General features: G+C 42.0%; 1 protein-coding gene across 1 annotated transcript in view; it reads right to left on the reverse strand.

Annotated features, from left to right (window-relative positions):
* Nucleotides 1-14,287, reverse strand: part of gbe1b (glucan (1,4-alpha-), branching enzyme 1b) — an 89,346-nt gene that overhangs the window by 51,731 nt on the left and 23,328 nt on the right. Inside the window, exon 7 of the mRNA XM_069669048.1 lies at nt 12,367-12,576. Within this exon, the coding sequence (XP_069525149.1) occupies nt 12,367-12,576 (210 nt within the window). The remainder of the gene's footprint in view (nt 1-12,366; nt 12,577-14,287) is intronic.

Here is a 14,287-nt window from a genome sequence, read left to right on the forward strand (position 1 = left end):
TGAACTGATAGGATTTCATGCTACACTTGAGTAAACAAACACCATGCAGGGGAAAGCAGGTCCCTCTCCTCAGGATGAGATAAATCATTCGCTTCTACTCGCTCTGGCTTCTATCTTCAACATAAGACGAGCTCCTCTGTGCTAACATCAAGAGGGCAAATACTTGAAAAAATGAAACCAACAAAAACTATCTGAATATGAAAGCTTAACGCTGCCCGTGGCGTACTACAAATCATGCACATGCTCTGTGTGCCTGCTGGCTGGACTGTGCTGGAGGAGGCTGGAGGAGGTGGATTCCATAAATGGCCCCAGTCCCCGATCCCGACTGAGCGATGGGAGAGTCATCTGGATCTGAACAGCCACTCAAGGCAAAGTACTCCACGCACCTCACCTCTTCCCATTCAGCGCTGTGTTGCCATGGAAACGTCAGTTAAAACTCAAGATTTGGTTGTGTGTATGAGGTGTGCGTTATGAGCACCGAATGGAACACTGTATACGGGGATGTCACATTTGAAAGTAGCAGCGGAGCACGGAGGGTGTGAGGCGAACGTCACGTTCACGACACTGATTAAATGTGAGCCGCTGCTTCGGGGAAAATCCCAGCAGCCTGTATAGAACCATACTAACATTTATTTTCTGTTTTTCTGACATATTTGTGTCTCTGGTTTATTTATCTCTGAAGTACAATGGTGAGTTTTTGTTCTCTAAAAGTCTAAAAGCTTCACATCAGCCTCTCCTGAAACAGAATTATATACTCTTTGTATATAACTCTTTAACTCTTATTTAATTCAGGCATTCATATTTAAATCACCATAGATCCTCTTCTCAGCATTTAATCTTTATCTTTATTTCTTTTATTATTGTATCTACACTCACCGGCCACTTCAATAGTTACACCCGTACAATCTAATGCAGTTTAATACAACAGCACTGCCATGGATTCTGCTATTATGAAGTTTAGTTTTTGTTGACTTTTGTTTTGTTGAGAGTCAGAAGTGTGTACATTCAAAGATGTTTATTACTGAGGCAAGAGTTAAAGGTGATGTTGTACTGAACTAAATTATATTGAGATGTGTCTCTAATGATTTGTCCTCCCTATATACATACATGAGGGGGCCAGAGTATTAGCAACACCTCTGAATATAATGCAGCTCAGGACAGCCCCACCACCAGTTACGACCTTGATGCTGAAATATAATTGAATTAACAACTCTATGACAGCTTAGAACAAAGCCTGTACATTACAGGCAACATGAAAGCAAATCTTATGGCTGAGCTGGTGTATTAGATTACGTTAGATTTTTCAGGTGTACCTAATGAAGTGGCCGGTGAGTGTATATATTTCTCCATGCTTCTCTCTGTATCAAAGCAACTGTAACCACTGTTTCCAACTGTTTTCTAATGTAAGTAGCTCGCACTAGCTCCAAAAGTATACCGTGAGTGCAGTTTTCTGTGTTTTGCTGAAACCTGGTTGGATCAAAACATCTCAGACTCCAGCGTGGATCTACCTGGCTTCACTCTCATACGGTCAGACAGACATGCTACAGCTAGTGGCAAGAGAGGAGGAGGGGGTCTGGCTTTATTTGTGAACCAGAGATGGTGTGATCCTGCTCATGTTTCTGCGAAGGAGATGATGTGTTGTCCACATATTGCATGTTGGCAGTTGGTATGTGACCTTACTATGTACCAGGAGAATTCAGTCATATCATAACAATACTGATGTACATCCCACCCAAGGCAACTGCTGAAGTTTCATGTGAAGTTCTCCATGAAACAGTTGCCAGGATGAAGACTAAACATCCTGAGGCACTTTTAATATCAGGAGACTTCAATCATGTGAAGAAGGTCGAAGGTCATTCTAAACAACACCCTGATGGACCAAAGAAACAACGGTAGTGGACGGCTCTCTCCGTCCTGCAGCGGAGAGATATAGAAGATCTTTCGTACCCACAGCCATCAGACTTTTTCATTCTTCGGTAAATGGTGGATGAGATGCCAGACAAGTGAATTTCCCTTTGGCGATTAATAAAGTTATTGTTATGGTAATTAAAAGTAGCTAGAAGTCACACCCTAATTTGCATATTGATGATGTCATCACGTGTTTATTTTCATAACGCTTTGTGGTTGTGAGGCTGCCAAAGCCTTTACTGCCTGCGCAGTGCTGCTGCACACGGGACAAGAGGAGAGAGGAGAGAGAGCAACTTGGAGCTGTGGGCAGAGGAGTCGTGATTACTGTGTGCAGCATACATGGGAATGAATAATATAATACGACATATTTTTCTGGTCTGAAAAAGTCGCGAGTCGTTTTTTGGAAAAAAAGTCGCCGGATCTTGCGAGAAAGTAGCAAAGTTGGTAACACTGACGGTAACGCCCGAATCTCCCCCGGAGATAAATCAAGTATTTATGATTCTGATTTTATGAACAAAAATAAACTATAATTATTCATGATGTATTACACTCATTGGCTGGCAGCAGCACAGGTCCGGCTGAGAGAGCCAAAGCCCCTGTCCATCTACGGCTTCTTGGGCTTGTGGTAAATGGTGTTTATTAAAAGCACAAAGATTTAAAATCTCTGTCAGCCAAACAAGAGAACGCAAAGTAACATTTTGAGGATTCTTGCACATTACCTTTTGAAAATTCCCATCATCCCTCCGTTTCTACAACAGCTCTGTGAAAGGCTGCCTCCTCCCCTGAAATATAAAAGTTAGATGCTGAATTTCATTTGTTGTTTCAGTTCTGACACCGCACTGAGGGGCAGTTCGACTTTTTTTTGCTTGAATGATGCAATTTCATCATGTCGAAAAGTTGTTGGAGCAGTGAGGAGTTCATGCTTCAACAACACTTCTGTAAAATCTCAAACTCAATAGCTGCCTCTTGTTCTCCATAAAACCTCTTCTTTAAATCGTATCATTGATTCATCCCGTGAATGTTTCAACACTAAATGCCGAGGATTACATCCTCCGTGGCGGGAGACTAAATCCTGGATTTTTTGGGCCAAGTAAGCCGTGACACAAAATACATTTAAATGCATTTCTGTCTGTGCTCCTTTCCTCAGGGATGACCAACCTCAGCTCTGTTTGACAGGTGTGAAGCTGCATGTTACATCGCCGCTTCCTCCTTCCCCTGAGGAACAGCACAAGGGAGTCTGGTATGATCCGATATAGCAGCCTGGCTGGGTGGTCACGCAGACCCTGTGATAAATAGATTAGGTCCTCCACTCCACTGCGCAGAGCCAACAAAGGCTCAGACACAATGTATCCTCACGGGATGGAGATAATAGCCAGTGAGAGCCAGAGGCCCGAGATGAAACCGTACTGCCACATTAGGACCCACAATGCCATTCATCATCAAGTCCAATTACAGTGGGAAAGTAGATCTCTATACCCGATGCAATGCACCGCTTATCTATGCAGTTCAATGAAGTTATCACTCGGCCTGTGGTGTTAATACAAAAGCAAATTGCATATTACAGTGTCCTCATGCTAAAGCTCAGCAATGACAGTGAAACCTTGTTAGAGTACACTAACAGAGTAAAGCTCTAATATTGCTGCTTGTAGAGTGAGATAAGGTAATCTATCATAGGTGCTGTTGTTTTACCTGCAAGCACGCTGCTGCTACAAAGTCACTAAAGCCAATTCAAATACAGACTTTCTTCCACATCAGCTTCATGCTTAGTTGCTCCTTATCAGAGCTTATTTCCTCCTCCAGCAGAACATCGGCTGTGACCCACATTACAGTATTTATGTCCTGTTGCAAGCAGAGCAGATACACAGACATGCCGTGTTTGTTTCTAGAAGTCCATTTTGCATAACGGGTCAAGGCAACTTGTCACGATGGCAGAGAGAACGATTTAAGTTCCTGTTTTCACAAACGTCACAGGTAAGCTGCAGATAAGAGCAAATAAATTTAAGAAGCTGACAGGTCATTCCAGGAGAAGTGTGATGCTCAAACAACGACGCCCGACAGCCTGATGGATGGCGTGCATTTGTTGGACCAAAAAGGACAAATAAGGTGCCTCATTTAACGCATTTCAGACTCCCCCCCCCCCCCCCCCCCCCCCCCAATCCCTGCAGCCATGAATGCATCCAGGACACAGACACTGACAGCAGTGACACCTGCAATAAATTCACATTTCCTGCTAGAAGCTTGATTTATTTATTTATTCAATCGTGGAATTATTCATTCGGCATGTGGATACATTATATACACATATGCTCTGAAGATTCTGGAGCGATATGCCCGTCTGTTGTTATATCATGTTTTTTCCTTTTGTGTCTCAGAGCTGACATTTCAATCATGTTTTGTCTTCACAGCCTCTTCGTCAAATAAAACAAGGTTCAATAAGATAATCAGTGTGCGTCCTCTGTGCTGGACATGTATAAGAAATACATGTGTATACTTTGTAGCACGTTGTAAAGCAGCCTTACAGACAGTCTGGTGAAGCAGGCGGCCTAACAGGGTAAACTCTCGTCTCGCTGCCTCACAGACTGTCCCTGTATTACTGCGCTTTGTGTCAGATATCTGCTGTTTGTCTGGCTTTCTGTAGGCTGCCTGGCAGCGAGCTGCTTTGCTTGTCATCCCGGGAGGGATATTCTGCTGCCTGTGAGACTGTTTGTATGTTTAGCAACCTGTAATTAGTATCACCTTGTACCTGCTGCCTTTCAGAATTCGATAGCTGTCTGGAAGGCCAATTCTGCCCTTCTGAGTTTTCTTCCATGCACCATATTTTAGTAGATGCAGGATTTTTCTGAAGGTGTTCTCCACAGTGAGTCATAAATATTCAGACAGAAAAATGCAATAAAATCAAAATCAGCTCTCCAAACTCGCAGCTGTACAGTTATCGAGCTAGCATGATAACATCACTGTAGAGCAGTGATTTTTGTTGCACATTCTTGCTGGCTCATATTGAGTTTTCAGCACTTTTTGCATCAGTTAGCAAAACTGTAATCTCTATTTACAGAGTCTACATAGAAATGTAGACTCTGTAGGCAGGGACATGGATTTTAAGGATGTGTTCTGGTTTCCGTTTGCACTACGCTTGTAGTCCGAGTAATATTGACCAATCACATATCAGCAGGAAAAACAGTACGTGAGGAGAGCAAAAGTAATGACATCCCGGCTCCCATCAGCGTCATCTGATGATGATTTAGCTTCTTATTAATCTCTATAAACAGACATGTGCATGCTAACAGCTAACAATCCGTTCTAGATCTAAAAATCAACTTGAGATAAATTCCCTGGCACGGTGTCACGAAAGCCGTTCAGTGTTCCAATTTCCCGACTTCCTCGAATGCATCAGAAATGATCGGACCTCTGTTCAACAAACAAGCATATTGAAAGTAGTTTTCTTCTCTTGAGGACAGACCTGACAAAGCTTCATTTTTACTTTTTACTAATCTGTAACATGATGTTGTAATTTCGACAAACTTAAGACCCGTTAATTAAAGTCAATCACAAGAAAAACAGGTTCTTTTTCTGTAAACAGTGCAGCACGCGGAAAAGGAAGTCATTTATCGCTAACCACAGGCTACATGCCCGGCATGTTCACCGTTGTGCCCAGAGGCTATATCGTCGTCAGACTATAGACGATGGGATCCGAGATTGGCAAAACTGTAACCTATCAAAGGTTAACTAACCTACAAGGTTAACTAATCTTCACCTTATCCCAAAGATTAAACCTACAGGAGATCTCACATCTGACTGTAACTTTAAACAATGATTTCTTTTTGTTGAGTGAATTTCAAAATATAATTTTTGTAACAAGGACGAGGCTTCCTTAAAGATTTTTAAATGACTATCACACATCATATTGGAAAACGTGTACAACATACAAAATATGTTGACATTTAGATGGAATACATTATGTACAAAAAAACCTTACTCAGATGGAGTCTGATATCAGTAGCTTCTTGCCTCAACAGATGCCCAGTCCAGACAGGCATCTATCTCCACGCACACAGTTATAAGAGCAAATATACAAATTAAAGGAAAACATAAATAGTAGATTCTCTCGGCGTTCATACATGCATGAAATAAACAGATGTGTGTATCAGTCAGTCCAGTTTGCCTAATTTTCCAAAATGTAGAAATAAATCTCTTCCACTTTGCCACTCAGTCCAACTTCTTATTCTAATCAAAACAAAATCATGCAGGATTTTTGTTTTGCATTCGTTCAGGAGCGCATGGGACAAGTTTGCCTCCAGGCCAGGAAAGCACATGCCTTTCTGCCACATCTTGGTTTGGTTAGGGCGCTGAGAATAGTTGGTTAGGTTTAGGAGAAGATCATTCTTAAGTGAGACGGACACAAAGCCATGCTCGCACTGCTACATCCTGCAAAACCACGCCCATCCATTTAGAACAGCAACTTCTTTGGAAGTCCCCACGTGCTGACCACTTGGGATTGGTTAATTACAATAGTAGGTGGGCCAGAACTTTGCAGGCTGCCTCAAGGGAGGGTGCAGCCTTACAGGCTTTGCTTAGGGAATAAAACTCCCTGGGGGTGGGAAAGTAGAGGAGGGGGAACAAGCCACAGCTGGAAGCATTTCCATAGTATTTGTTAGTGACGTATTTAAAGCCACAAAACAGTTTGTTTCCTCAGTGAAGCTGTAAATGAACCAGTGCAATGCTTAGAAATTCTGTGCAATGAATCATCTCTGTGTGATGTGAAACAACAACACTGACTGATTAAAAATCTCTTGCCACTGAAAAAAAAATCATAATTAGCGCTTCTCTACAATCTACACACATGTTCAAAGGGGGATCTCTCATTTATATGATAAAGGTGCATCAGGGTGCTTCTCTGTTCCCTGCCACTGGCTCCATCCTGCACCTTCTGCAGGCTCCAACCAAACTGACCAGAGGAGGAAAACAGCTTTCCCCTCTCTGTGTGACTTAATGGGGCAGGGGAAATAAGCCATGAGTACTAACTACTGAAATGATTGAATGTGGACTAACATGACGTTTCCATGAGTTTATTGACTGATCAGACGGTGGTCACGACCTAACTCTAGCCCAAAGTTGGTCAGAGTATGTAAAAACAAGAAAAGCTCAAAGGGAGATGGAGATAGATTTTTCTTTTGTGATGGTTTCTGCTTCGCTTCTTTAAAATAAAAACCTGTCATTTATCAGCAGGACGATTCTCTGCCTCCCTACATGTGCTCCCCTGTGTACACTTCTGTTATTTCAGAATTTCAACATTTAAAGGATGTTTGGCTGACACACTGTACACCCACCAGCTGAAATCTTACAGTAAAGCTAAAATATAAAGACGCAAATGGATTACGGTCAAATGTTGTGTGCAGGAAAAAACATCTGTCACATAATCTTTAACGTGGATATTAAGATAAGGCTGCATGTGTAACATTTCTGTTAAAGGAGTAAAAACACAACTTTTGTTTGTTATAATGAAACCTATGTGCAAAAGCTGATATCTTATGGAAGGGTTACATGAATTACAAAAGGCACACCTTGATCAATGAATTGAGCCTATTTTTATACATCAGAGAACCTTGATTATTTGATTTTTCCTTATTAACTTCTTATACTGTAGAATAAACTTCCAATCCAACTGCTCCTCTCTTTAAAGGAGCAGTTCTCCCCTGGAAAAAGCCACTGTCAGTCAAAGCTGGTGTTCTCTGTAATCGACAGAAGAAATAATATTTGAAATTGGCACCATAGGTGTGGAGAAAGTTGTACAAACAGCTTGTGGTTTCTACATTCCTACAACACCCAGCGTGCATTGCGCCCCACCCTCTGAAAGGAACGGCCCAGCAAGAGACGCTGGAGTGAAATACTACTGTTTCGCTGCAGGCAATGACTCAGAGCGGTACAGAATCCGAAACACTACGAGAATATACCGGTGGATCGTCTAAAAAATCTACATTTAAAACCTGATGACTTTGAGACATGACATCGGAGGTGGCGTCCTAGATTGAGGAAGTGTAGTTTAGCGAGCTCCCTGGCCAGATGACGCGTTTTACGTAGTCTGGCGGAGGTTTCCCAGGGCCCATTGGAGAAGCAGATAGCATCCTCCAAAGACACAGAGCGAAAATGAATTTTTTTCCTACCATAATGGCATTAGCTCCACATTATAGCATAAAGGACGGAGGTTGAAAATTGGCGAACTGGCCCTTTAATGTAGTTTGTCCTGTTCTCTAAGTATCACAGCTGCACAGTCGCACAGAAACATTCACCATTTGTTTTTTCCCATCCACACATCATTAGCAAATATTTGAACTTAATAAAGAACACACACGCAGAATAATCTTGTCAAAGAGAGAATTATTGCTCCTTGGTCCTCAAACGCGGGCCGATCTCTCAGCATGGGAACTCGGAGAAGAGTTAAAAAGAGTTTTTAAAAGCCTGGCCCGAGGCCTATTTTTCATATCTTAAGAATTCACTCAAAGATTGATGAAAAATGGATGCAAATGATCCAGAGAGAGGTGGGGGGATTACAGAACGAGCCAACATCAAGCTTCTCAGAACTCGCACATCTGAAGGCCCTGATCTGCAGAAAGGCTCGGATTCTGCGAGTGCCAGCCCCGTACACGCTGAACCGTGAGCTCGGTTCACTCGGCCACCGCCTCAAGGTGACTTCTACCTCTTTGAACAGGTTTATGAGAGAAATGGCAGCCAACAAATAACACAGATATCCCTGCTAGTTTCTGGTTATCTCACGAAGAGCAGTTTAGTGTCCGGAGCATCGCCTTTTACATTCACGTAAAATGTACATAGTGATATGTTTAAGAGTTTTATACCAGGTGGTCAAATGATATGGAAGCAACATCCTTTGATGTTCAAGGGCACTTAGAGGAATGTATTACCTTTTCCTCTCTTATACTGAAATGATTCATCCAAATGAATGACTTAGTTAGCATAAGTATTAGATGAAGTTCTATAGAGAGATGCAAAGAACCTTCTAGCATATAATAACTTTAATGTCAGTAAGGACGAGCGTCTGCAGCATGTCTTCTAATGCAGATGCCTCTGACTTAAAGAGCACTCAAGTTAACAAATGGATATCAAGCATCTATTTAAACTGCTTTCTCTCCAGCAGAGTCGACGTTCTATAAGACAAGTTAAGAATAAAAACACCGACTAAAAAAAAGGTGCTCTTTTATAGAGACGCAGAAGTGGAAGCGGGGCAGAAGAGGCAGCCGTAAGGAAAATACATCTTTGCTCTGATAGCGGGTATCAGTCAGCTTCTGTCAACCTAATAAGAACATCATGGTCAGAGTGCGATGGCTGATAGCAGGGCTGCTTGATTAAAAACACCCAGATCTGAGGTTCATTTCCTTCCAATGGGAGCAAACGACATGTCTAAACAACCTGAGAGAGGCAGACAAGACAAATGAACGGGCTGTGACATTGTGCAGCTCCTTTGGGCTTTTACAAATGGCTCCTCCTATGCCTCCCAGTCATGGCATATGTCTGCAGCGTGTTTAATGAGTGCTTCGGATATGAGGAGAGTTCAATAACTGATGAAAGAAGAACCTTGTTCTCTTATTATAGCCCCCATGCCTGACACTAAACATCGCCTAACATATTGGAAACCGCTGATGAACACCAACACACACTTATTAAAAGCAAGTTCAAAAAAGGCATTTGATAGACTCAACAGCGGCTGTTCCTCTAATGTGTGCTGGGATCATTTTCTGGGTACAGAGGCGAGAGGAGACACTTAATTAACAGGGCCCACAACAGCTCCAATCAATAGTTTAGGTTTACACTGAGCACCGGCAGAGCCGCGAGACAGCCTGCGACTTCAGGCCTTTTATGTGTTCCCTCGCACTTTTGTGATTAGCCTAAAATATGAACATTAGCAAAGCCTGCCAACACGGCAACATCCAATCATTACTCATAATGCATTAAAATTCAACACATGTCCGACCAAATGTGTAAAAAAGTACAAAATCAGGAGCGTTTGAGGAAGCTTAAATTCACCATTAATAGCCCTTTTCACGCCTTAGGAACATCAGATTAACAGTGACTGCATGGCCATTATGCTGAGGATGTAATCTGTCATTGTGAGATCATGTCTCCCTTTTGACCTTCAACACATCAGACAGGCTGAGAAAATATAAAGAGTGGTATGGCAGCTCATTTATCAATCTGTTTATATGTTGCTTAAACATATTTGTGTCAAAATCAGAACCCTTAAAGGAGAAGTTCGGTGTTTTTTATCCTTTTGGACTTAAAAACCTTTGGAACCAGTAGATGTCCTCTGCCGTAGCTGCAATACGGCCGCACCACGGGCCCGATCAAAGTACGTCCACTAAAAGTGCTTGTTTTTGCCACTGGCAGGCTCAGATTGTTACTGCAGGTGTCCGACAACATCACGGTGGTCGTACTTTGACTGGGCGCAATTGCCCCAGGGGATTATGTTGCAGCCTTTGCGTCTACGGCCGAGGACATCTACTGGACTGATTCCAAAAGTTTTTGTACCTATGAGTCATTTCGACACCCAAATTTATATAAAAAAAAAAAAAAAAAAAAAAAAGAGCCCAGGTTTAAAAATACTGAACTTCTCCTTTAAAACTTAAAACTTCATCTATCAACCATGTTTTCAAAGGTAAATAAGTATTTACATGATGCAGCCATGGTACAGTTTTGAATCTCTTTTTTTTCTCTTTTATTTTCATTCTTAACTTTAACTTTTGCACTCACTAATATCCTGCACATCTGTACAGATTTTAATTCACACCTGTTTGTATTTTGTATTATATGTATTGCTTTTTATATTTTTATTCTTATTGCCTGTTTTTGATCTTATTCTATTTAAGTCTTCTACTTATTTTTATTCTAGTTCTGTGTTAACGGTTCTGCACAAAAACAAATTCCTCTTATGTGTAAACCGACTTGGCAATAAACCTGATTCTGACTTTAGCGTCTCATGTAACATTTAAATGCAGCTTTTAATCTCCACAGCTCGAACATAATGTGGAGTGGAGCAGAAACTGCAGTAATCTGAGAGCACTTCCTTTCTTTTATGTGGTGGACAGAGTTAAAAGGCTCAGAAAAAAAGGAGTGTCGGATTTAATGCCATTAAAATTATAGTCACATAAAGTCGAAGAAGTAAGTACATTCAAGAGTCCAACGGTGCTGGTTTCATGTAGATCATGTAGTGTTTAGAACTGCAGAGCAGGTGCATTTTAACTGCTTATGTACATCACTATGTAAATGCGTTTAGATTAAACAACATAGTAGTTGTTCTCCGTGTTGAATGTGCTCATTACGGCTCTCACACTTTCCAGGAAAGTGCTCACAAACAGTTGTTAGTGGTCCCTAAAAATGTTTTCCCACCTTGTTGGAGTTGAACATGTAAATCACAGTTTGCAGTTCTAAAGCATCAAACTGACTTAGAAATCACTCTCTAACCATGTGCACATACATATCTAAAGACACATTGTACATCACTGCACAACATATTTTGATGCACACAAACTTGATGCAGAATTATGTTAAAGTAATAACCTCGAAGATTTTCATTTAAATAAATGTCTGTTAAGTCACTATCTATCGCTGAATGAGGTAACACGATGGTGATTGAGCCGATGGCCCACTGATGAAAGCCTTTGCATTTGCAGTATTACAGACTGGGTGTCAGAAGCGGCGCCCAGTATGGCCGAACTGCAGCCAAAAAACTACTAAGTACAACGCTAGCTGCCACCACACAAATTGTACAGCAGAAAGTGTTTGGAATATTTCCTGGATGTGGTCATGCTTGAGTTGTCTACAGCCCGGGGAAACAAGGCCAACGCCACTACGTTGGAAATGTGGAAAGGGCGACCTCTGCAATATCAGAACTATTTTAAAGATAGTGCTTAAATAAATGTTTGTATTGAATGGCTAGCTCTGAACCGAGATCGGGATGGGGGTAGGGGGATGAGCCACCGAGGGGGGTCTGGGGTGCCAATGCTTGTTGACCTTTCTTCTATAAAAAACAATTATTCACAAAAAAAGAGAAAATTCAAAGAAAAAGAAACAGACGCTCAGATGAAGGCAAACGGTCTGAAAAGGAAAGCGACCGTCGGCGAGGAAAATCAAGAGTTACAACCGGAGCCAACCGTGGACGTCACACATGCAACACCGTCTGGGAAGTGTGCTCCCACAATCATCGCCGTAGGTGCCGCCAAAGAGAACGAAACTGAAATCTTCTAGATTATAACTTTAAAAACAGCTTGTCTTGTTAATATATCTAAATGTGAGGAACGTAGGTGGTGGGAGGAAGACATTTCTCTTTAAATCTTGATAAACCCTTAATTGAGTTTACTTTCAATAGCTAAAAATATACATGCAGTATACTGACGAGTGATTCATTCATATAACTGAAGAGGAGTTACAGTGTTAGAAGCAGACAGGAAGTACCTGGAGTAGTTGAAGAGGCGGCTGTCCCACAGGCTGTGCTCCCCTCTGGGTGGAGCGTGGAAGAAACACGAGGTGGAGCCGTCGAAGCCGTTCAGTCCGTCCTCGGTGTTCTTGGAGGCGTGGCTGTGAACGACGTCCAGCAGCACCACGATGCCCATTGAGTGAGCCACGTCTATCAGCCGCTTCAGCTCTTCTGGCGTACCGTACCGACTACAAACACACACATATAGAGAATTGTATTAGGTTACCAAAATGACCCAGGCCTTAATTCTTTCCATTTCAGATTTCCAGATGCCCTAAGATCTCTAAGGCCAGAGGAACCAGAATAGAACTGAACCCAACCTGTTCCTTCTTCCAAAAATAAACCTGGCTTGTGACCTGACCGGGGCGTGACCAGCAGCATGTCCTTCGTTGTCATTTTGCTTATTTCAATTAGTATCAGTGTTAAAAAAAAGGTGTGCAGTCTAAGAGCACAAACTGAATTTCCTGTTCCATTCAAACATACTGCAGTCTCCTTCTTGGATCATTTGTATAAAGATCATCAATTTCATTCAGACTGTAGAGGCAGCTTTCTAGGATTTGATGTTTGATAGACTTTATATAATATTCTCGCTCCTCTTCAGTCCTTAAATACTGTTTGAAGAGGACACTGTGGAACTCAGAGGACACATAGATCTTTACAGCACACTCCTTATATTGTCCCATAACGTCCCGTCTGTCCTTCGGGCTATCATTGCATCAACTTCCTTGCAAAACAGGACACATAGCGACAGTAATTCCTCGCTTCCTGCGACTCCAGCTCTCAGGTTTTAAATGACACAGAGAGATCAATCATGGGTGAAATTACACTATATACATTACACTTTGGGTTTATGCTCTACTATGAGCAAGGAAGGAGGAATCTCTGAAAGAAGATAAATGCTAAGACTGGCCCGTCTTTATCTACAACTCCCGCCACTCGCAGGATTTACAGCAAATGGATTTACAGGGAGATTATTGCCGGTGTCAGACTTCCTAACCTTGATATGAAGTGAATTTTTATGTGATGTGGGAAGTTTCTCACTTAGTTTAATCCTCATGAGCAACCCGCACAGTAAACACCAATTTCATTTAAACTATTTGAGTTGTATTTAAGGGCAGATGCTCCAAGTGACAGATAAAGTGGTGTATATGACATACAGAACACAACAAATAAAATAAAGGTCAAAACCTAGTGGCTGACCGCATCAGGTCAATGTGCGCTTTTGTGTGTGTGACTGTCTTTATGAGGGCGATGGTAACGTGTGTGAAAGCAGCAGCGGACGTAGGTGAGGAAAGCGAACGAGCAGCAGACGAGCAGCCCCGCCTACTCCCCGAACAAAGCATCCAGAGCTGTATAGACAGAGGTCCAATATGCTCCATGATCCATCTTTGCAATGTTGCAACTGTCTCTCTCTCTACGGCTGTGAAAGTACCGTCACTCAGTCAGTCAGTCAGTCAGTCACATACAGACCCATGTGTAGGGCTGACCCCGACGGTCAGCCAAAAGCTAAATACACCCTCAAGTTATAATCTTCCAGAATCTTCCAAAACACTGTTTTCCCTATTGCTTTTCAGGAGTAGCTCCAGCAGTTCTATTAGAGATATCATGTATTAAGCACTTGGAGCTGTTAACAAGCCTTCCTTAAGTGGCTACTTTAGAAAATACAACTGGAATATGGTCAGTCTTTGTGTTTACAGCACATCCAAACAATATCTGTTTCAAAAGAGCTAAAGAAGACAGTAAACAATGTCTTCATCTCATAATACAATGTTGCCTTGAACATTATGCTAAACGCAAACTGTCTTTTGTCTTCCACATCACGTTCAGTATGTGCACGCATCGGTTCTTCTCAATCACTTGATTCCAACAAAGGAATGGCAGACTCCGCCACTAACAGGT

Source organism: Semicossyphus pulcher, unplaced genomic scaffold, assembly GCF_022749685.1.
Source record: "Semicossyphus pulcher isolate SPU_LCO1_2020_fin unplaced genomic scaffold, fSemPul1.0.p SCAF_19, whole genome shotgun sequence".
Lineage (NCBI taxonomy): Eukaryota > Metazoa > Chordata > Actinopteri > Labriformes > Labridae > Semicossyphus > Semicossyphus pulcher.